Source organism: Pleurodeles waltl, chromosome 4_2 (assembly GCF_031143425.1).
Source record: "Pleurodeles waltl isolate 20211129_DDA chromosome 4_2, aPleWal1.hap1.20221129, whole genome shotgun sequence".
Lineage (NCBI taxonomy): Eukaryota > Metazoa > Chordata > Amphibia > Caudata > Salamandridae > Pleurodeles > Pleurodeles waltl.
Genome location: NC_090443.1, coordinates 68,951,712 through 68,977,099, shown reverse-complemented (window position 1 = coordinate 68,977,099; position 25,388 = coordinate 68,951,712). Strand labels below are relative to the sequence as shown.

General features: G+C 45.9%; 1 protein-coding gene across 1 annotated transcript in view; it reads right to left on the bottom strand.

Annotated features, from left to right (window-relative positions):
- Nucleotides 1-2,707: 2,707 nt before the first annotated feature.
- The window catches only part of GPD1 (glycerol-3-phosphate dehydrogenase 1), a 77,763-nt gene continuing 55,082 nt past the window's right edge, over nt 2,708-25,388 (bottom strand). Inside the window, exons 3-8 of the mRNA XM_069230682.1 lie at nt 19,418-19,558; nt 18,121-18,259; nt 17,752-17,864; nt 11,784-12,017; nt 5,231-5,337; nt 2,708-3,610 (exon numbers count right to left, since the gene is read on the bottom strand). Coding sequence (XP_069086783.1) covers nt 3,514-3,610; nt 5,231-5,337; nt 11,784-12,017; nt 17,752-17,864; nt 18,121-18,259; nt 19,418-19,558 — 831 coding nt within the window. The 3' untranslated portion in view covers nt 2,708-3,513. The remainder of the gene's footprint in view (nt 3,611-5,230; nt 5,338-11,783; nt 12,018-17,751; nt 17,865-18,120; nt 18,260-19,417; nt 19,559-25,388) is intronic.

The window sequence follows — 25,388 nt, the reverse complement described above, 5'->3', positions numbered from 1 at the left end:
CCGTGTAGTATAAAACCACACACCGAGTTTAAATTAGGGGATTAAAAATGTTTAGAAAAATGAATTTACCTAGAAAGTAAAAACCTGTTTAGTAAGGGTCTTAAAACTTACCTACAAAGTAATGACATCCGATGCAAAACCTGCAAAGTAATGGTAACATACACCACATAACATGATGGCATGGGGCTGGGTCCGGGCACCTTCGGGATTCATGAAGGGCAGTATTTTTTACTAGATCCCCTTCCTTTCTTTAACTTCTGTTTTTAATTTGTAGCTCCTTGAATAGAAGTACTGTATACAACAATGCGTGGAGCATACCATGTGATACTTACATAGAGGTAAATGATGTTACAAGACAATAGCAGTAGTGCTTCTATTAAGCCGCTTTGTTTTACCAGGAACTGCCTGCTGTCTGATACGCAGCTCGTGTCACAACAGCCACAGACAACAGTGAAATGGACTTGGTAAAAATAAAAAAAAAGTCAGGTCCTGACGTCTGGGGAAAGCACCTTCCACAGCAAGGAAAGATACATCGGTTCATCTTGAGCCCAGCTAAGTGTTGGTCAGTTGTTTTTTTACACCATAGCCGCAACATACAGCCAGCTCTTGCTACCGCAACACAAACATGGATTGTGAGCACTTGCAATCCTAGCCCTGTCTGCAGTTGCCACCACCCCAGCTCTAGTGAGGGCTGCCCAATTGCAGCACCCCAACCAAAGGTATATGACAGATCCTAATGCTACATCTCAACGTAAGGAGTGAAATCTCACGGCCAGAATCCTGAAAGCAGGGGCTGCTACCACCCATTAACATCTCAGCCCCTCCCCATTAACATCTCAGCCCCTCCCCATGCAGGGACTACCACCCACTCACATTTGGGCTCCTCCCCGTGCAGGACTACCACCCACTCACATTTGGGCTCCTCCCCGTGCAGGACTACCACCCATTAGCATCTCGGCCCATCCCCAGGCAGGGACTACCACCCATTAACATCACAGCTCCTCCCCATACAGGGACTACAACCCATTAACATCTCAGCTCCCCACGATGCAGGGACTACCGCCCATTAACATGTCAGCCCCACCCCATGCAGGGACTACCCCCGCCCCCCATTAACATTTTAGCCCGCCCCCCCATGCAGGGACTACCACCCATTAATTAACATCTTAGCTCGTCTCTCTCTCTCACCCCCCCCCCCCCCCCCCCCCCCCCCAAGTGTTTGACCACAAGTGGATAAGACGAGCTCTAGTGGTGAGAGGCCTCGCAGATCATTGACATATTGCCCTTATCAGCACTCCAGCCTGCTCTACAAGGACATGAGCTGCACACCTTGGATCTTTCGCTTGCTGCTGCAGAGGTAGACACCTCTGGGTTTGGGTATGTTTTCAGCAGTCAACCTTTTTCGTTGGGGGTAATCTGTTGGTAGGTAAGAACAATAAAAAAACGCTTTGCTATTGCCTTTCCGCTGACATCTCCTCCACCCACTGCTTGCCTTATCGTGCCCTGCTCCCTCTTGTATCAGACAGAGTTAAGATTACCAGATAATTCCAGTCATCAGGCACGCCATGCCCTAACCCTTGCCTTTTATTTAACAACCTGGTGCATTCTGCTGAGACCTGTAGTGTTTATCCCGGTCAATTGAACAAATCGGGTTCAAAGTTCAACGTTACAATGGTTTGTTGAAGGTAAAAGCTGGACAGAAAAATAGTGTCCGCAAAGACACCCAGGAGTATTTATCAGTCGTCAGGAAACAGTGCTTTAGAAATATAAAACGACACTTAAGGCCATATGCAGGATTAATTTGCTTGCCTACAGATTTATTACTCGAGTATGCAGGAGAGTCTCCATTTTAAACCTTGTGCAAACCGTTCCTCTTGTGAGCCAAAGCTGCACCCAAAGTCAAAAACAAGTGCAGTGGAGGAGAGGTATTTTCCTGATGAAAGGAGCCTCCCTTGCTACTCTGTAGTCCAGCTCAAAAACTGCTCCTACCAGGATCGTGTCTCTGGCATCCTCACGCTCCCTGGGGTTCACAAGACCAGTGCTAGAATTTGTCACCGCACCAGGGTGTCCCACTCACTACCCAGCACTGTTGGAACTCTATAACCAAGCCCTCTGGGATATGGCCGACTGTAGGGCTGCACTCTTCCCTCTTATTCAAAGCTGCCATTCGTCTCCCTGCCAGAAACGGAGGACGGTACACCAGCCCCTAAACAGGCACCCCAGCCTATGCCTAGTCTCTGAACCGCATTCTTAAAGCCTTCCTAGACAGTGCTAGAACCTGGTGACTGCACCCCTGAATGCTGTTCCATCGCCTAGTTCTGTCAGATTCTCTTCATGGTACCCGTATGCCCAAACCCACCCCACCTCCCGGGGTGCAAGGAACAGGTCACTGCACGTCTCCACACTGAAATGAAGCTCAACTACCCACTTCTACATGAAAGCACCGCCTCAACCTCTACCTACCCGAGACTCGCCTGTTGCCCTCCAGAGCCCAGAAACTAACAAGGCTCCACCTGTGCAGTGTTAGAAACTGCTGGATGTGCTTAAATGAAAGATGGAATTACAAACACCAATAAGCACTCTTACCGTCTTCTTTCCTGAGGGTAACGGGAGATAGGGAGTGTGGGAAAGGTTGCACTGAGGTAGAGGTGATTGCGAAACTGCGACACTTCTCAACCAGCCCTTTCCAAAGTCCAGACACGACAGATTATCAGCCTTGGCTGCTCCAGGGCAGCTCACGTCAGACCTTTAATGCCACAGTTTATTAGACGCAAACACTACAACATTTTGTGAAGGAGAACAAAACCAGTGTCTCGAGTTATCCTTTATGCCCAATATTACCTACACCATAAGGGCAGCAGCACTTCCAGAACCACCCTCATGTCTCAGGGCACCATTTTCACTGGCTTGTAGAAGAGAAAGAAAGCAAGTTAAGAAAAATTAAATAGTTGGGCACAGAACAGCATGATTTGGCACCGGGCAGAGGACCTCTGATCAAAACCAGACACCCAAGATGAAGTTGTGAGACCTCAGTGTTCAGATGGACACAGTCAGGCCCAAGGGAGAGATACAAAGGTATATGAGAAACCTCTGTGCCCAACTGGATTCAGTGAGACCCCAGGGAAGAAACTCGGCACAGTCAAACAGCATTGCTCCCATGAGGTGCACTTCGACGGGTGTACGAACTTGGACACAGTCAATCAGGTTGCGAGGCATGTGCTCCAGCCACTGCGGGGTTGAGATATGATTGGATCATCAGCCGTTCGGACTTTCACTCAATTACAAGCCGATAAGTAGCTGCCAAAGGGCATTTAAATGTGTGAGAGAAAGCATAGCCTCTAACAAAGTGGCATGTGGACTAGCGTTAGTAATCCTTAGAAGTGGGCTTCTCTGGAACGCAGAGACCCTAATCCTTAACAAGAGGGCCAGGCCGAAGGCTGGCATAGTGAGTTCCCCTCTCTGCAAGCCATTCTGCTTCTGTCCATGAGTGCACAGTGCAGGTTCACTCTCCATCTACAAATGCTCTGGGTGGTTCTGGAGGCACTTGATGAACTCCGTGACCGGTCGGCCCTCGTAGCAAATCTGGTACACGGCAGTGAAGAGCGGGAACCTGCAGTTGAACAAAGAGAGAAGTGGACATGAGCATTGGTAGATGTGCTGATTAGAGGTCACACCGTGCATGGCCTGGAGTCCTCTTCAGTAGACATATGGACTTTATAGGCTCCCATCAAGACCAGCTTCATTGTAATAGCATACTAAGTATGAGAGCAGGAAATAGAGCTGTAGAGTTTGCACTCAAGCGATGCCCTACAGCTTACCTACTGTGGGTGCAGATTGTTTGCGTATCTATGTACCAGCTATATGCTATGTCATGTACCAGCTATATGCTCCCACGTGTGTCTAATGAAAGTGTAAAATGCCCCCACCCAGTATATCCTGAGCATTGGTTAGGTATACGGTCCTGGATATAAAAGGCCTGATTTAGACTTTGGCAGAGGCGGTCACTCTGTCACAAACTCTGTTACAATCCCACAATGGCCTATCGAGATCGTAATACGGTGGACGGGATATCGGTCACATTTGTGGTGGAGTAACAGGTCCAGCAAACTCTGAATCAGACCCAAAGTGTGCATAGACCAACCATGTGCTCTCATATGCAGACTCTACCTGGGCAAACTATGTTCACTGAAAAGCATTGTGCGTTAACGGAGGCAGAGTCACAATCGGACTACATAGGCAAGGTTGGTGCTTTCACAGGAGTGCAACATTTGTACCTATTAACTTTCACTTGCTGCCAACATAACTACAGTGCACCCACATGCCCAGGGCACGTGTGCAAGCTGTGTGCCTTTGCATGCAGGCTGAATAGTTACTCCATGCCCCCACACAGCCTGCACACGTGCAACCCAGCTGCTCAGAAATGCAGTAAGATTATGTCTAAACTCTGTACTTTGAAACATTAACTACGGGGGTTGCCACCTGATTAGTGTCTTAATGACAAAGCGGGTATTTTTCATTCCAAGTTAGATTACAAATTGGGAAAATTAGTAAAAGTCTATCTAGGTCCCTATTTGAAAAATAAAAAATCTACTTAAAACAGAAATGAAAGAAGATATCCATGTTCACACACTGCATGTGCAAACCCTACAATCAGTGGGTGACCCCCACAGCTTGTGCACAAAGCCTGCAAACATGCATTTGACCGAACAGGGTGCACACAAAGCCTGCAGTGAGTGTGTGACAGCAAAGGATGTACACTAAGCCATTAATTAGTGTCTGACAGCAATGTGTGCACAAAGCCTGCAATGAGTATGTGACTGAACATTATGTGCAAAGCCTGCAATTGGAGTATATGCACAGTGGATGCATGAGAATGTGACCACACTGTTACGTACAAGGCCAGGAATACTGTGTGACTTCACAGTATGTTCACAAAGCTTACAAAAAGTGTTTGACCACAATGTATGCACAAAGCCTGCAATGAGTAAGTGATCACACAGGTTGTACGCTTAACTGTAAGAAGCATATGACTGCACCAGAAGTACACAAAGCCTGCAATGATCCTGTGAGTGAACACTCTGTACATAGATATGTTATGAGGGGTGTCTGACAGAATGGCATGAACATCAATACCCTGTCAGACAATTAGTGCACAAGACGCTGAGTGGGGGCTTAGAGAATGTGTTATACGGTGGCTAAGGGCAGCAGGGGCATTAAGACAACCACTCACTTGTTCACCAGGTTTTTGCTCTTCAGGATGTGGTTGAGCTCGGCCGAGGTCTGCGGTCCCTGCAGCTTCTGCCCATTCAGCATCTCTCGCTCTAGCTCCTCGATGGACTTTAGGGGCACAAAATGGTTACTCATGACCAGGCGGTCTCAGAAATAGGATCATCAAAATACATCCCAAACAACCCCAACCGCAATAAACATTACTGCTCCCTTATCACAAATGCACACCAGACCGGCCTCTTCAGCACACAGGCAGGAAGATGTAGAAGAGCAGGCAAGTACAAAGGGCCCTAGGGATGGCGGGGAAGATGTAGCCACAGGCGACCCATGGAGGTAAAGAGGGACCAGCCACACGCAGATAATAAAAACAGGCACCAATCACAAGGTATATGCTGACAGGCTAGAAAGGCAGGCAGGTGAAGTCTCTGGTAGGCAGGCAAACACCTTGAACGAGGATAGGAAGACAGTCACAGAGGAACATGCTACTTTTATATATATATATACATGCTTTGCACATCCCGCCATCTAGTGTTGGGCTCGGAGTGTTACAAGTTGTTTTTCTTCGAAGAAGTCTTTTCGAGACACGAGATCGAGGGACTCCTCCCCTTTCGGCTCCATTGCGCATGGGTGTCGACTCCATCTTAGATTGTTTTCTTTCCGCCATCGGGTTCGGACGTGTTCCTTTTCGCTCCGCGTTTCGGTTCGGAAAGTTAGTGAAAATCTCGGAAATTTAGACGGTATTGTTTACGTTCGGTATCGGGTTAGTTATAACAGATCGAGACCGAATTTTGAAGAGCTCCGGCGGCCCTTTGGGGTTTTCGATTTCCCCGGCGGGGCCTGGTCGGCCCGAGCACGTGCGTCTTCAAGGCTAATGGAACGGACCCCATTCCGCTTCTGCCCCGAATGTCACAACAAGTATCCTTATACAGATCAGCATCTGGTCTGTAATTTGTGTTTGTCTCCAGAACACAAGGAGGATACTTGTGAGGCCTGTCGAGCGTTTCGGTCCAGAAAGACCTTAAGGGACCGAAGAGCAAGGAGACTACAGATGGCGTCGGTGCTGACAGGACAAAAACACATGGAGGAAGAAGAGGAAGCCTTCTCCATCGAGGATTCGGACTCGGAAGAGGTCGATCCTGAACAGACGCTGAAAACCGTGAGTAAGACGTCGATACACAAAACTCACGCAAAGACCACAAAAGCCCAGGGGACGCCACCACCGGCAGGCCATGGCTTAACCTGAAAAATAGGTGAGCGAGCATCGGCACCGAAAAAGGGCATGCATGTGTCGAAGTCATCCGACTCCGGTCGAGATACCGGCACAGAGCAGACTCGACCCCGAGATACCGGGTCAGAGCAATCTCGGCACCGAGAGAGGGGCACCGAAGCAAGTCGGCACAGAGAGATAACTACGCCGAAGAGCAAAAAAGTGTCGTCGGAACCAAAAAAGGCAGCCGAAAAGGTTTCGGTACCGAAACATCCGGCCTCGGAACCGAAAACAAGCTCCTACACAGAGGAACAAGGCCTGTCCTCCCAAATGCAAACACATAGATTTGGACAGGAGCTAGAGACAATAGAGCCAGATTACACACAAAGAAGGCTCCACATTCAAAAGGAGACAGGGAAGATCAGTACTCTCCCTCCAATAAGAATGAAACGGAAACTTGCCTTCCAAGAAAAAGACAAACAGCCACATGCAAAGGTGGCAAGACAAGTAACCCCACCACCATCTCCACAACGCTGACCACAACCATCACCGGTAGCCACTCCACCAATGATGCAGTCCCCAACTCATACAGGGATGAGTCAGGATGATCCAGACGCGTGGGATCTTTATGATGCACCAGTGTCAGATAACAGTCCCGACTGTTATCCAGCTAGACCGTCACCACCTGAGGACTCTACCGCATACACACAGGTGGTGTCAAGAGCAGCGGCGTTTCATAATGTCAGCCTGCATGCAGAGCCAATTGAAGACGACTTTCTATTTAACACCCTGTCGTCCACACAGAACCAGTACCAGAGCCTCCCCATGCTACCTGGAATGCTAAAACACTCCAAACAAGTGTTTGAAGATCCTGTCAAAGGAAGAGCCATAACTCCAAGGGTGGAGAAAAAATATAAACCGCCACCAACAGACCCTATTTACATCACACAACAGTTAACACCAGACTCAGTGGTATGAGGTGCAGCACGCAAGAGGGCGAACTCACACACCTTTGGAGATGCACCACCTCCAGACAAAGAGAGTCGTAAGTTCGACACGGCCGGGAAAAGAGTGGCGGCACAAGCAGCCAACCAATGGCGCATTGCCAACTCACAGGCATTGTTGGCAAGATATGACACGGCTCATTGGGGCGAAATGCAACATTTTATAGAACATTTGCCCAAGGAGTTCCAAAAACGAGCGCAACAAGTGGTGGAGGAAGGACAGAGTATCTCGAACAATCAGATACGGTCAGCAATAGATGCAGCAGACACAGCTGCTCGGAATGTCAATACAGCAGTAACAATACGGAGACATGCATGGCTGCGTACATCTGGATTCAAGCCGGAAATACAACAAGCCGTGCTGAATATGCCATTTAACAGACAGCAGTTGTTTGGGCCGGAGGTGGACACTGCTATCGAAAAACTTTAAAAAGACACTGATACGGCCAAAGCCATGGGCGCACTCTACTCCCCACAGAGCAGAGGCACATTTCGAAAATCACAGTTTCGAGGGGGGTTTCGAGGACAAAGCACTGAACCCACAACCTCACAAACAAGGCCCACTTATCAGAGCCAATACCAGAGGGGACCTTTTCGGGGACAATATAGAGGGGGACAGTTCCCAAAGAGTAGAGGGAAGTTCCAAAGTCCCAAAACTCCACAAAATAAACAGTGACTTCCATGTCACAAATCCCCAACACATAACACCAGTGGGGGGGGGGGGGGGGCGACACTAACCAAGTTCTACAAAAACTGGGAGGAAATAACAACAGACACGTGGGTCCTAGCCATTATCCAGCATGGTTATTGCATAGAATTTCTAGAATTCCCTCCAAATGTCCCACCGAAAACACACAACATGTCAAAACAACACATAGATCTTCTACAACTAGAAGTTCAAGCATTGTTGCAAAAAGACGCAATAGAGTTGGTACCAATTCATCAAAGAGGAAGAGGAGTTTACTCACTGTACTTTCTCATACCCAAAAAAGACAAAACTCTAAGACCTATATTAGATCTCAGAACATTAAATATCTACATCAAATCAGATCACTTTCACATGGTGACACTGCAGGACGTAATCCCATTGCTCAAACAACAAGACTACATGACAACACTAGACCTAAAGGATGCGTACTTCCATATACCGATACATCCTTCACACAGAAAGTACTTAAGGTTTGTATTCCAAGGGGTTCATTACCAATTCAAAGTGTTGCCATTCGGGATAACAACTGCGCCAAGAGTTTTTACAAAATGCTTGGCAGTAGTGGCTGCTCATATCAGAAGACAGCAAATACATGTGTTCCCGTACCTAGACGATTGGTTAATAAAAACCAACACGCAGGAACGGTGCTCACAACACACAAAGTATGTCATAGAAACCCTTCCCAAACTAGGTTTCTCACTCAACTACAACAAGTCACACCTTCAGCCGTGTCAAATACAACTATACTTAGGAGCGACAATCAACACAACAAAAGGGATTGCCACTCCAAGTCCACAAAGGGTACAGGCATTTCACAATGCAATACAGGCCATGCACCCAAAACAAAAGATACAAGTCAAAATAGTGATGAAACTACTAGGCATGATGTCCTCATGCATAGCCATTGTCCCAAACGCAAGATTGCACATGCGGCCCTTACAACAGTGTCTAGCATCACAATGGTTACAGGCACAGGGTCAACTTCAAGATCTAGTGTTGATAGACCGCCAAACATACACCTCGCTTCAATGGTGAAACACTATAAATTTAAACAAAGGGCGGCCTTTCCAAGACCCAGTGCCTCAATACGTAATAACAACGGATGCCTCCATGATAAGGTGGGGAGCACACCTCAACCAACACAGCATCCAAGGACAATGGGACACTCAACAGAGACAGTTTCACATAAATCACTTATAATTACTGGCAGTATTTCTAGCGTTGAAAGCTTTTCAACCTATAATAATCCACAAACACATTCTTGTCAAAACAGACAACATGACAACGATGTATTATCTGAACAAACAGGGAGGAACACACTCAACACAGTTGTGTCTCAAGGCACAAAAAATTTGGCATTGGGCGATTCACAACCACATTCGCCTAATAGCACAGTTCATTCCAGGAATTCAGAACCAGTTAGCAGACAATCTCTCTCGGGATCACCAACAGATCCACAAATGGGAGATTCAACCCCAAATACTAAACACTTACTTCCAAAGATGGGGAACACCACAAATAGATCTATTTGCAACAAAAGAAAACGCAAAATGCCAAAACTTCGCATCCAGGTACCCACAGGATCAGTCTCCGGGCAATGCGTTATGGATGAGTTGGTCAGGGATATTTGCATACGCTTTCCCCCCTCTCCCACTCCTTCCATATCTAGTAAACAAATTGAGTCAAAACAAACTCAAACTCATACTAATAGCACCAACTTGCGCAAGACAACCTTGGTACACAACACTACTAGACCTTTCAGTAGTGCCTCATGTCAAACTACCGAACAGACCAGATCTGTTAACTCAACACAAACAACAGATCAGACACCCAAATCCAGCATCGCTGAATCTAGCAATTTGGCTCCTGAAGTCTTAGAATTCGGACATCTAGACCTTACACAGGAATGTATGGAGGTCATAAAACAAGCTAGAAAACCAACCACAAGACATTGCTATGCAAATAAGTGGAAAAGATTTGTTTATTACTGCCATAATACACAAATTCAACCCTTACACGCATCTGCTAAAGAAATCGTCAGCTACCTACTGCACTTACAAAAGTCAAAGCTATCTTTCTCATCCATTAAAATACATCTCACAGCAATTTCAGCTTATCTGCAAATTACGCATTCAACTTCACTATTTAGGATACCAGTCATAAAGGCTTTTATGGAGGGACTGAAAAGAATTATCCCACCAAGAACACCACCAGTTCCTTCGTGGAACCTCAACCTTGTCTTAACACGGCTCATGGGTCCACCGTTTGAACCCATGCACTCATGTGAGATACAGTATTTAACATGGAAATTAGCATTTCTAATTGCCATCACATCTCTAAGAAGAGTAAGTGAAATATAGGCATTTACCATACAAGATCCCTTTATTCAGATACACAAGAATAAAGTAGTCTTACGAACAAATCCAAAGTTCTTACCAAAAGTCATATCACCATTCCACTTAAATCAAACAGTAGAACTACCAGTGTCCTTTCCTGAACCAGATTCTGTAGCTGAAAGAGCACTACATACATTAGACATCAAAAGAGCATTAATGTACTACACTGACAGAACAAAACATATTCGAAAAACAAAACAACTATTCGTTGCTTTCCAAAAACCTCATACAGGAAATCCAATATCCAAACAAGGCATTGCCAGATGGATAGTTAAATGCATTCAAACCTGTTATCTCAAAGCAAAAAGAGAACTGCCTATCACACCAAAGGCACACTCAACTAGGAAGAAAGGTGCTACTATGGGCTTTCTAGGAAATATTCCAATGAATGAAATATGTAAGGCTGCCACATGGTCTACGCCTCATACGTTCACCAAGCATTACTGTGTGGATGTGTTAACAACACAACAAGCCACAGTAGGACAAGCAGTGCTACGAACTTTATTTCAAACAACTCCAACTCCTACAGGCTGAGCCACTGCTTTTGGGGAGATAACTGCTTACTAGTCTATGCAAAGCATGTGTATCTGCAGCTACACATGCCATCGAACGGAAAATATCACTTACCCAGTGTACATCTGTTCGTGGCATGATACGCTGCAGATTCACATTCGCCCACCCGCCTCCCCGGGAGCCTGTAGCCGTTGGAAGTTGATCTTGAACATTTGTAAATTTGTAAATATATTGCTTTAAACCACATTATGTACATACATTTTTACTCCATTGCATGGGCACTATTACTATAATACACAACTCCTACCTCACCCTCTGCGGGGAAAACAATCTAAGATGGAGTCGACGCCCATGCACAATGGAGCCGAAAGGGGAGGAGTCCCTCGATCTCGTGACTCGAAAAGACTTCTTCGAAGAAAAACAACTTATAACACTCCGAGCCCAACACTAGATGGCGGGATGTGCAAAGCATGTGAATCTGCAGCGTATCATGCCACGAACAGATATACACTGGGTAAGTGACATTTTCCATATATATATATATATATATATATATACACACACACACACACACTCTCTCTCTGTGTTAGATGCACACATATAAATACACAATCACACATATAAAGGCAGACAGAGGGACGCAAGTACAATAGTCAAACGTTTGAGTACTAGGAGACAGGGATGCAGAGGTGCACAGGTATATATTGACATAAGGCAGTGCTCACTTTTCCTGTTTTGGCAAATGCCTCAGCTACTTTCCGGTTCCTGCCACCGTAGCACGTAGTGATGAGATCTGCCACTCCGCAGCTCTCCAGAAATGTGGCCGAGGTAACGGGGCCCTTGCAGAAGAGCTTGGCAAAGGCGATCATCTCCATCAGGCCAAGCCGGATAACCGCTGCCTTGGTGTTATCGCCAAACCCCAGCCCGTCACAGAAACCGGCACCCACAGCAACAATGTTCTAACGAGGGGGAGATGGAAAAGTCAAGTGACCTAGCACGTACATGTAAAAGGAAACTAGATCTAATGCACGGAGTATTCATATGTGCAGAGTCACGACATGCATGGAAATCACAGAGAATTCGCATGACATTGATAAGTACTGGATACAACGCCTATGGTCAGTTTTACAAAGTGGGTTCAACGCAGTTCTGCCCAAATACAAAGCGTCTTATTTCAGAGGTGGCCACCGTGAGTGTTGGTGGCATAGAATGATCGGTGTGACATTCTTAGGACATCATGTGATTTATCTCTCTCCACAACCAGCCACGTTGTCCCACCACTTCAGAGTGGCAATCGCAATTCTGAGGTCACAGGACCCAATCATGGCGTTCCTTCCCTGCCACCCTAGTCAGGGTGACCATATCTTGAGAACAAAAAACCGGGACATTTTGCAAAAATAGAAGAAGGTCTACAATTTTACGTCAACGGAGCACCACTGAATGACAGCTCTCCTCAACTTAAGAACACAAAAGAGGCACTATGAAAAGAAATAATAAGTAATTTTGAAAAACAGCATCATACATGTTAATTACATTGCTTACTTCTAATATCTGCTAACTACCACATCTTTAGAACATCAAAAAAGTGCCTTTCACTGTTTCAGTCGCCCCCCTCTAAAATCCGGGACATAAGCCAAATTTGCCAAAATCTGCTGGGACAGCAAGTGAAAACCGGGACTGTCCCGGTAAATCCGGGACGCATGGTCGCCCTACTCCCTAGTCTCCATTATGCCGTTCCTCTAGTCACAGCGCAAACCTTATCCAGCTTCAGCCCCATCAACCTCGGGGTGTTCGGTTCGCTCTTTGCTGTGCAGTCCTACCCTACTCCCCAGAGTGGGCTGAGAGCTGGTGGATGATACGAATGGAAACAGCGAGGATGCCCCGAGATACTATGATGTATCAGACACACTGCTATTGCAGTAGTTACAACGCACACGGCAGTAACTACCCTACTCACTGTCCAAACGGGTCTAAAAGGTTAATTTTAGTTGTACCTGTTATTTTTTTATTTAAAAAAAAATAAGTTTTCATCTTTAAATAATTGTCAGTGGCTCATGCCTCGGTGAAACAGGGAGGGGAAGGAAATGAGCTATTTAAAAGAATAAATGCATCAACACTATACTTTTTTAATCAAAAGTTACTTTGGCGTAGAAAGGCAGTTCCACAAGACCGGCAACGTTTTTGTGCCGTTGGCTGTCTGTCCCAAAAAAACATAAGGAGCTTCACCAAAAAAAAGATTAGTTAAAGCGATACGCGTGAATTCATTGGTTAGGCCTTGCAGCGCCAATCTGATTAGGACTGTGAGTTGTAGGGGTTAGCGGGCAGTGTGTCGATATTTGATTGGTTGTTGTCTGCCCAACTAATACGCTAATAAAACGTGTTACTTAAGAAAATCAGGACGGCTAAACTTTCTGAATAAATATGCAAATAGATTGCTCTCTGGAGGGATTATCAACTTGCCTTTAACACAACTGTTCTGAAAATTGGTAATTAAATTCATCACAATTTAATTCTAATTGTATTCTTTTGTTGTTCAAGCATCGAAAATCAAGGTTAAAACATTTCATGTTATAAATTTACAAAGTCCTTGCTAATCATTCTTGAGTTGAACTGTACTCTTTTGGAGTTTTTGTCATTTGCAGTTCAAGGTGACCTTGATGAAGGAAAGTTGCTTCTTTTCCTTATCTTTGTAGCTCTCCCTATAACAGCGCATGTGAGACATTGTTAGCTTACAGTGGGCTTAGAGCCTACCCACTGCTTACCATTGGTTGGCTTCATGGTCACTATGATTTGCTTGTTTCTTCTTCGTTAGTGTGAAGGCTTTACTTCCTCTTCTTATGTTTGTCTCTATCCTGGAGCATGGACACATTACTGGGTCCTTCGACTACTCGCTTTTTCAGGCGCTACTTATTTTTCATTTAAGCAGGCTACAGGAGTGCTGGTTTTCCAACTCCCTCGTGTGCTTCTCTGACCTACTTCCTGTTCCTCTCTCAACCATGTGCTCCTCCCCCGCTCCCTGTGCACTATTTTCTCGCCCATGTGATTTCCTTTCTCTCTGCCATTTCCACGTTGATGTCTTTCGTTTTATCCCCCTTCGTGTTGCTTCCCATCCACCCCGTTTCTCTTAAACCCCTCACCCACCCAGAGTTGTTCAACCCCATAATGCTTCCCCACCCTGTCTAAAAAAAAAAAAAAATAATACTTTTTTGTTTTTCCCTTTTTATTTACCCATGCAACTCAGATTGTCAGAATAAAGACATGCTGGCCTGACCGGATCACTTAATCAACTTTTCACATACAAATAAAGGGAGGGTGCTTTAATGATCCATTGAGAAACTGAATGCTGGGCGCAGTGCAAACTCAATTGCCTTATCACCCGTTTTCAAATAGGAGTCAACACTGGCAGCTGGTCATACAAAAGGTTGCCATGGAAACAGCACCACTTTCGGGAGTGTAAAACCCTATACTTTCTGTTTGTTGGACCTTCATTTTCGCTGCACAGATTTGTCACAAGAGAGTCATCTCTTAATTTTTTTTATCCAGACAGGAATAAGAGAGGAAATACCTGGACTAGGCTGTGAAAGGGACGTTCGGCCATATCTTACCTTCCTCCATGAAAGCTGCATGAGTGGTTGAATATTAGTGGTAAAATAATAATTCATTTGATCCTGGACTGAGCTAAAAGACAGTATTCAAGTGATGAATCCATGACATTCGGGCCCATATTTATACTTTTTGACGCAAACCAGCGCTGGCGCTGGTTTGCGTAAAATTCTTTACCACCAGCTAACGCCATTCCTACGCACCATGCGGGCGCCATATTTAAGGATTGACATGAGCCGGCGCTGCGGGCTGGTCAGAGTAAAAAAAAAATTACTCAAACCAGGTAGCGCCGGCGTAGGGGAAAATGGAGGTTGTGCGTCAAAAAATGGTGCGAGTCAGGTTTGAGTCAAAAATCATGGCTCAAACCGGACTTGCGCTGTTTTTTGGTGCACAACCCCCATTTAAATGACTCCTGTCTTAGCAAAGACAGGAGTCATGCCCCCTTGCCCAATGGCCATGCCCAGGGGACTTCTGTCCCCTGGGCTTGGCCATTGGGCACAGGGGCAATGTAGGGGGGGCCCAAATTAGGCCCCCCATGCCACTTAAAAAATAAATAAAAAATACTTACCTGAACTTACCTGTACTTATCTGGGATGGGTCCCCCCCATCCAACGGTGTCCTCCAGGGGTGGGCGAGGGTGGCAAGGGTTGTCCCTGGGGGCATGGAAGGGCACCTGTCCGTTGCTTCCATGGTCCAAGACCATGGAAGTAAGCCCACAGGTCCCTTAACGCCTGCCCTTACCCAGGCGTTAAAAAATGGCACTCATCAGGCTGGGCGCCGTTTTTTAAGGCCTGCCTCCTCCTGTGCATCAAAATGACGCAGGAGTATAAATAAGGCACACAGGCCTTAAAGTCATTTTTTGGGCGGGAACGCCTACCTTGCATGTCATTAACGCAAGGCAGTTTCCCGCATCCAAAAAATGACGCACACAGAGGAATTTTGACGTCCGCGGGGTCAGGCGTCATAGTATAAATATGGTGCACTTTTTGTGCCGAATGTGCGTCACCATTTTTGATGCACATTTGGCACAAATGTAGTATAAATATGCCCCTCAGTCTTTAACTCACTCCATCTGCTTATGTTCTTGAGGTTTCGTTAGAGGCTATTGGCTTTTTTACTAAGACAGTATTTGACCGTCCTTTAGTGTATCCCTTTTGCCATCTTTTTATGAAGCATTCTTTATGTTACAGAGGGAGGTGAGAATATTTAAGTTGAGAACTTATTTGCTTTGCACAATGTATGTTGTGCATATCTTATTTGACACTACACAGTGGTTCTGAATAAGGTATACTTTGCATAAAACGGTTAGTGTTCTTCTCCTGCGCAGTACCTTTTTGCATAGAAATGTTCTTCAAACAACAAACTTGTAGAGAAAACCCCTGCAACCATTTCCAGTCTTGGCTGGGATCAATTAGCATAAAAATGATCCCACAATCTGTTGAAAATGAACTTGCTATGATTAGAAATACTTTGCAAGGGTGAAGGCAAACTGCACATTTTTGCAAAATTTGCAAAGGGCAAAAACTGTAAACGTCATCTGTGGAAAAATAACTTTGCTCAATAAATAAAATTTTCCTTTCCACTCTTGGCATAAGCACTAGAGGCCCATATTTATGCTATTTGTGGCGCAGGACAACCCTGCAAGTCACTTTGCTGTGCTGCTCCACGTCACAATGAAAGGGCAAGAATGCTCCGTATTTATCCAATACGGCGCATTCCTACCCTTTCCCCCTGCACTGGAGTCCTTTTGGCTGCCTTGCACCAATGCAGGTACTCTTGCTCCATGGTGTAAGGGTGCCTGCATGATTATTTTTGTGCAGGGTGGGGGCACCTTCATGCACAAAAACAATCCTGAGAGGCTTTTTCCTCTTTCTATAGAAGGAGAAAAAAGGGAGGAGAAATAAACATATTTCTCCTCGTTACGGCTCTCCTGGCGAGTCCTATCCTTTTGGCACATTGCCAGGTTTACAAATTCTTGTAAATCTGGGAATGTGTCAAAATCCATGGATGTTACATGGGTGTTCACAACACCCATGGAAACACCTCCCTGGCGCAAAGAACTAGAGATATATGAAGTCATGCAGGGCCATGCAAGGTGGCCTGGCCTGGCTTCATAAATCTCACTTAAAGTTTGCGTCGCTCTTGCACCACATTGAATGGTGCAACAGCGACGCAAACCTGGCCATAAATATAGACCCAAGTTTTTACCATAGACAGTTAAGTTTCAATGTATTAAATTGTAGAAGTCTATTTTTAATGCTAATGGATCATGTTTAGCTCCACGTTTTGAGAAATTCTCTTCCTACTGAAACACAACAGCTTCTCGGATACACCGAAAAGACTGCTGTAGTCAGAAGTAAGGTGCTAAGTAGTAGAGTTATCGACTCACCACACATGCCTAGAAGCTCAGCAGAAAGGCTCGGTCTCTGATATTTATTGAATCATTTGCATGGCAGCTGAACTTCAACACTTTTATTACGAAAACTGTTTGGTGAAAACACAGGAAGGCAAACCGCACTCAAATAAAAAGTAATTACCAGATAGAAGTTAGATTAATGTAAGTGAAAACAACGCCAGACTAATTGTGGAATAGGAAAAATTAAGTCTTGAAAAAGCCACAGTGGAGTGAAACATGTCCTAACGATTCTAACTAATAAACCTTATTAACAATGGCGTAACGAAAACTGAGGAGGCCCCCCTGCAAAGTACATGGAAGGTCCTCCTCCCCCACCCAGTCAGGAGCTCTCAGGCCAGGTGCATGCTGCCCATGCACATTGTACTGTGCTGAGGGGGGCCCTGGTGCTCGGGAGCCTTTGTTACGCCAGTGCTCATTAAGAACCTATTTATATTTTACTCCTCAATTTTGGATAAAACATGAGTAGGTGAGTTCCATTTGCCAAGCAGTTGTTTCTATCAGTACTCATGCAAAGAGGCTAACTTTAAAGCTAAACGCAACAATAAATACTTCTCAGTTGATAAATGGGTGAGCAGCAACAGGACAAATGTAAGGCACCCTCTCCACCTAACAAAGCCCAAGGTTTGAAAGCCACAACCAATAAACTATACCAGAGCTCCAGCTGGCCCACTCACCTTCAAGGCGCCACATATTTCTACAGTGTCTGCCTCCTCCACCACAGTTATCCGAAAGTTCAGAGTTTGCAGCAGCTCCTTCAGGATTTTCCCATGTTCTTTGTTTTTAGAGCCTGGCAAAGCAAATAAAAAAGCTGTTCATGCTGCCTAAACCCAGGCTGAAGGCACCAGCCCCACTCTGAGCTGTCATTCATGTCCACCAGCCCAAGCGGACTTCCCTAATCCAACCACTCACATGCCACTTCCATTCCTGTCAATGCAACGTGGCTTGCAGCAACTGACCAAGTTCCACCATCCTCTGTGTCCTCATGTCCCCCATGTCAGTCAATAAACACTCTTTTGGAATCATCAGGCCACCCTGCTTCTTACCAATTGTGGTTTCACAAAATTTCTCATCTGCCACCTCATTTGCGATGTTTGCACCCATCAGAACGCTCATCTCTATGCCTAGCCGCTCACGAATGATGTTGGAGATCAGCTTCAGGCCCTCTGGACCCTCGTCCACCCCCTGGAAGACAAGCCCTGCCATGGATTAATATATAGCTAAGTCAACATATATTTTATGCAGGTTCGCAAAGCAACACCAAAGAATGCCTGTCTTTCAGATCAAACAATAGGGAACAATTCTGATTCCCACACACAGGAAGACAATTGAAAGGCCAGCCCATCTGTGTGTGGAGTACCTTCTTAATGAGGAACTGTGGTCAGCAGGCTTGGAGAGAGACAGTTTTTAACACTGCTCTCAGCGATCTGCTATAGTTGGTCCATCTCAAATAATGACCAGCTAGTTAGTTCCACGTGTGCTACAGGGACAATATTAATACCCACCATTCCGAAGAAACTAACTCCAGGACTAAACAAGCACCTGTTTGGCTCACCTTCTGTTCCCAGTCAACCCCTTTTGGGGGGGGGGGGTAATATTCTCACTGTATCAACAGATCAAGATAAAACAATTTCTTGGCAGTGGAGGAGAGGAAGGAACAAGCAAGTAACCAGCATGGGACACCGTTAGCGAAAAAAATGCGGGCTAGCCCCTTTGCCAATTGTGAATGGTGAAAACCACCATGGTCTGTCTAGGGCAAAATAATTACGCCCTCCTGATGAGCACTGTGACATCAAACGGTGACCCAGTTAAAAAAAAAAAGCATATTCTAGCCTGGGTGAATACCAGTGTTAAATAGAGGTATATGTGCTTACCCATAGGTGTCTCTGTAGAAAGAGGGGAAGGCTAGAAAGACCAAAGGCTCCTTATGTCCCTGCAGTAAAATAGGCAGTTGACTACATGGTCCCACCATAATATCCCCTCTATACATCTCAAAACCCAATGACTCCTGCTTCTAACACACACTGTGACGAGGATTGATGCATTTAAAGGAGGAGCCCTTTGTTTCTTTTGTGGCCTCCTTGCACCTTCCTTCTTCAGTACACTATACAATGTGGGGACAGACTCAATGAACCAGTGATGAGTCTCTCTAAAGTCCCTCTTCCACTCTTCATTGGGGGGAAGACATGACCCACTCTGGCTCTATGGACAGGCTATGAATACCATCTACCCTGATTTCTCCTGAGTCGCATCCAGAGCTCTTATAGGACGAACGTCACCCATAAGACTGGGTGACACGTGCTGTTGCGCAATCTCATTCAAAAGTTGCTCTGCGGCTTCTACCTTAATGAGCGAAACCCCGATGCAGTCCTTTTTCACATGGGACTTCAGCTGATCACACAGTTTGCCGATGAACTGGTGCGGCACTACAAACACCAGTATGTCTGCACCAGCCGCGGCCTCCAGCAGATCAGGGACCGCCACCTGAAAAATATTAAATAAATAGAAAACCCATTTAAGGAGCTGTGGGAGCTCGCAGAGGATGATGTGACCCTCCATATGAACTGCTATCATCTCCCAGAGCCACACAGTCAAGAGGCAAACCCAGTAGCGAGGCATGCACACACTCCCATGAAACCCCACTTGCATACTATTGTGTGAGTAGGAGGACAAGAAAACACGTTCCATACAGAGAAAGCATGCAGCTCTCAGTCTGCACTGAACTGTACAGGTGCACTTAAGTGTGCCTGTGCTGTCTGTGAGCACTGAGAGAGTCTGCCATCTGAGCTCTGCATGTGCATTGAGTGTCTATGCATTGGAAAATGTGTGTTTATGCACGGACTGCACTCTGCACGTTCCGTATAAGGGCCCATATTTATACTTTTTGACGCACACCTGCGTTAGTACAGTTTGCTTCGAAAAGTATAGCGCTGGCTAGCGCCATTCCTGGATGCCAGCCGGGCATCATATTTAAGCTATGATACTAGCCTGTGCTAATTTTGATGCTAAGCAGATAGGGGAGGCGTAGGGAAAACTGGAGGTTGTGCGGAAAAGAATGGTGCTAGTCAGGTTAGAGTAAAAAAATGACTCTAACCTGACTAGCGTCATTTTTTTGACGCACAACCTACATGGACATGACTCCTGTCTTAGTAAAGATAGGAGTCATGCCCCCCCCCTGCCCAATGGCCATGCCCAGGGGACTTATGTCCCCTGGGCATGGCCATTGGGCACAGCGCCATGTAGGGGGACCCTTATGGCACTTTAGAAATTTTTTAAAAAGCTTACCTGGACTTACCTGAGATGGGTCCCCCTATCCTTAGGTGTCCTCCAGGTGTCGGTGCGGGTGGGTGGGGGGTGTCCCTGGGGGCAGGGTAGGGCACCTGTGGGCTGTTTCCATGGTCTCTGACCATGGAAATTAGCCCACAGATCCCTTAACGCCTGCCCTGACCCAGGCGTTAAATAATGGCTTAGTGCCATTATTTAAGGCCCTTCTCCTCATGTGCGTGATTTTTGAATGGGAGGATAAATAAGGCGCTAGGGTCTTTGAGTAATTTTTGGCCAGGGAACGCCTACCTTGCATCTCATTGAGATATAGGTAAAAAAAAATAAGCTATGGGTCTAGCGCCAAAGTATAAATTTGGAGTTAGGTTTGCGTCAAATTAGTGTAAAAAAAACAAATGACGCTAATTCAACGCAGAGTATAAATATGGTCCTAGGTTTGTGTCTGTGCGCTGTTTATCTGCAATGTGAGCTATGTGTGTACTCAAGGTCTTTATCTACGTGCATTGAGAGGGCCTGCAGCGTGAGTTGCAAATGTGCACCAGGTATAACTGCAGTCTGACCTTTGCATGTACAGTGGGTATGTTTACTTTGGGAGAGATGTGTGTGTGTGTATACAATCAATGTACATGCCCCATATGAGGTATATGTGGTGCTGGAACGAGGGGTGCGGGAGGTGCCCATAAAACTTGAATTAGTTAAGGTTTTTCACCTGGCATTTGTTATATGTTTCAAAGAAATACTGCCTCATAGCCTCTATGCCTTTAGTGAGGTTACGTAACTACCCGCTACTCCCATCCTGACAATTGTTCCAGCACCACTGGCAGTGTATGTCTGCAAAGTGAGCTACGCGTGCCGGGAGTGTGTCCGTGCGACGTAAATACGCGGTGAGGCGTGTACTGTACACGGGCTCCGCGATCCTGCACCGTGAGTTGTGTACGTGCGTCCCATGTGCCTGCCCTCTGTGCGTAAGCAGCGCTTCTCTCTGCACGCTGAGTTTTGTGTGAGCTCTAGTCTGGGTCACGGCTGTGCACGTGCGCTCCGCGTGACTGCCCGACGCGTTGGAACATCTTGCAAACCGTGCTGCAAAGTCCACAGGTGGCTCACCAGCCCTCAACTCCCCTCCCCACCCCCTAAGAAGTTAATGAGTGACCGACCTCCACTTCTCGGGCGGGGGGAGTAACACCGCAGTCACTCAGGGTAACATGGATTCAGGCCAGGGTAGAACTCGGGTGACAGAGAAGAGCCCGAACAGGCGAACCAATGAGAGGTCGACAGAAAATGGGACGGCCGCGTTGTAACTCTTTGGCAGGTGTTGCTAAAGGACGCCTCAAACTTTAAATGATTGTTACTCAAAGGGACTGTCGGGAGGGCTGCGTTTCACGTGACTTTGCTACTAATGTATGAAAACGTATTGTGAACAACCTTTGTTACACAAGCCGCCCGGCCCCAATTATATGAATAATTACTCAGTGCAAAGTAAACAGATTAAACGGAATAAAAATCACCACTATCAAGCTTTTATCAGGGGAAATTTCACCTTTATTTTAAGAGGGCGCTTGGACGGAGAAACTTCAATGCACTCCTCCGCTCTGCAAGATACATGCAGATACAACTGCTCCTCTCTTTCAACCAGTGCTGGAATTGAAAAAACGTTACTCTGGGAACCCATAAATTGGGGCTCAAGGTAGGACAACAAAAATGGGCGGAGTCACTTGGGGCGGAGCCACGAAAAGCAGCCTGTCAAGTCAACTTCTACCGTTATGTTTTTTAAAACTCGGCCACAAAAAAATTGGCAACAATGAGAACTGTAACAGCAAATCTGTTCTACCTTAATTGGTTGCAAAGGGAGTCGTGTAAAGTATCTTATGGTTCTAGGGCACCTGCTGCAGAGAGCTTAGTGTGCCCAGTAAATCTCAGGAAATAATAATGGTAAGATAGCTCTGGTGGTTAATGCACCTGGGGGAAAGATCTGTGTTTTGTCTGGTCACAGGGTAGGACTGGGACAGAAAATTGTCTTGGACACCAAAATAAAAGTGACCCTAATTAACGAATCAGATAGCAAAAGAATTGGCATGCTGTTTCGATGTTCTGCAAGGTATTGGGGGGTGGGCATTTTATGAATTTGTGCTTGCGGTGGACAGTGCTTGTGCTAATATCAGGAAAAGCCATAGCAAAAAATAGCCCACCAGAACATAAAGCAGCCCACACACATCCAAAAAAACAATATACACACTGGCCTGTCGGACAAATTCCTCCAGGAATTACGTGGTTGCCCAACAGGCCAGTCTGACCCTGGTCACAGTTTTGACTCACACAGTAGCATAGAAGGGTCATCGTGTAGTATGCAGATGACAGATTATTATTTTATTTATATAGCTAAGTGGGTTACATTGTTCGAAAAGAGATCCTATTACTACTTGCAGTTCATTTTTTCTAATGTAGCACAGTGAGCTATGAACTGGCATCAAGAAGCTGCATGCAAACTGCAAGGCATGGATTGAGAACCTTATTGTTTTTCTCTCAAACTGTTGTTATTATAAGGCTGCTAAAAAGGGTTTTCTTTGGGTACTAATAAAGCCACCCTAGTACAGACAACCCCAAGCCTGAGTTTGTGTTTCCTTAGCCATGCACGTTACATGTAATTCCTACCAGTAAAGAAGATGTGTGACTTTTACCCAGTCTATTGATTTACACATGTATGATTTATTGTCAATGTATATATAATGTGTGCATATGATGTAAACAGCTCTGACACACTACATTAGGATGAGTAGCACTATAAAATAAGAAATGGCAAATTATATTTATATTATTTGTGTAAATACTCATACACACTGATACAACTGACATTCTTACAGTGCAGGCATAGCTCTTATATAGAGGGATTGAACATAGTCTGAAGCTTGCCTCCAAATTGTAGTTTCTCATAGGAATTTGTGAAGTGATAACAAGCTGCATCTTTGTTTGCCTCCATTCCATTGGCATCTCGGTGCTAGGCTCTAGATGTCGCGCCGCGCCACGCAGCGCGAGCCGAGCATTTGGCTCGCGCCGCACAGCGCGTTCTCAGGACGCGGCGCGCCCCGAGCCTTCTCTGCACAGCGCGAGGCCCCAGATTTTACTTGGGGCCTCGCTCTGCCTTCTGTTACGTCCCCGTTTTCCCTTGACCCCTCCTTACCTGTTTCTTTTTCTTCTTTTTCTTCTTCTTTTTCTTCTTTCCTTTCTGAGGCATTTTTCTGTCCTTTCTTTATGTCTTTCCCCCTTCCCATGTTACCTTTTTCTTCCCAGCATTCATTGTTCCCTATTTTCTATGGTTCCTGTTCTATTCTATCCTATGTACTTCTTCCCTATCTAAGATGGTGTCTTTTTACTTCCTGTTGGTCACTTCCTGTTTCTTGGTATATAAGGGCTCTGTTTTCTCCCTTTCCTTGCGCTGCAACACTATCTGCTCTGATTGTGTCTTCACTCCTGATTCTTAGCCTTCGGTTCTGGATCTTGTCAAATTTGTTTCTACCAGCATTTTTGTATCTTTTTGATTCCTGTTTTTGTTCTTGTTTCAGGAATCCACTGTTTGGAGGTTTTTTCTCCTTTTTTGTTTTTTTTCTCCCTCTGGCACTATTTCTAAAGGGCACGGTCTGTTCTTGGCGGTTACATTGCCGACAGCACCGTGGCTACTAGAAAGAGTCGCCCCTTTCTGGGCCAAAGCCGAACCTTCAAGATCCACGCCACTAGATCTGCGGTTTCCTGGCGCAAGCAGCACGTAAGTCGTGACAGATTGCAGCGCCTAACCATTCCGACGTCTTCTGACACTATGGATGATACAGTGGCGGCGGCTGCAGATCCTGATCCATCTCTTTTGACTACCATTCAACAATAAGCTCAGGAATTGCAACAATTGCGCAATGAGAATGCGGTGTTACGACAGGCTTTGGCCCTCCGCAGTGGCGATGTTCCGACTATCTCCGCCTCTACTCCTCGCTTCTCTGGTGAACCAACTAAACTGCGTGAATTCCTGGATGCACTAACGGTGTACTTCGCCTTCAGACCTACCCAATTCTCTCATGACAGGACAAAGGTGGGATATCTTATTAGTGCATTATCCGGTCCTGCCTTGGCCTGGGCAACCCCGATGGTGTCGTCCAACGATCCGGTATTGTCGGACTATTCTGCCTTTGTGACCCGCTTCAAACAAATGTTTAGTCGTCCAGGATTGGAAGCCTCGGCAGAGGAAGCATTATGTGATATCCAGCAGGGTTCCCAAGATGTCCTTCAATATATTACACGTTTCCGTCAGTTAGCGGCAGAGACCACTTGGGTGGAGCGTACCCTGGTAACTTTGTTTCGCAGAGGACTTAAGGAAGAAATAAAGGATGAATTAGTACATTCCACTAGAGTTGAAGATCTTCGTGGCTTGATGGATCAAGCACTTTCCATCGAGTATCGTCTTCAAGAACGACGAATGGAGAAGAGAAGGAGTAGAGGATCTTCTCAGCCAAGCTCTTCACGGATGTATCTACCTCGTCCTGAGGAATCTCGTCCCCCTGTTAGAGACACAGAAGGGGAACCCATGCAAGTGGATACTACTCGAGGGCCGCTCTCCGCTAGTGAGAAGGAAGACAGACGGAAGAAAGGATTATGCCTATACTGTGGTTCTACTGGTCACATGCTTCGTTCCTGTCCTGTACGTCCACCTAGACCCTCGGGAAACGCCACTTCCCGTCCTCTGTAAGAAGGGAGGGGACGGGATCATCGGCTATACCTTCCATCAGTTCATTTAATGACAATACTACATACTTGTTCGTGTTATCTGTCATATTACAACTACCTGATGGCCGCCAAGAAAGAACTATGGCATTGTTGGATTGTGGTGCTAGTGCTATATACATGGATAAGACTTGGGCCACTAAGCAACAGATTCCCACACAACCCAAAGACATTCCTGAACAAGTGCACACCGTGGATGGATCCTTGATATCCTCAGATCCAGTCGACACTACGACCTTGATGTTAAATTTACAGTTTGGTAATCATCAAG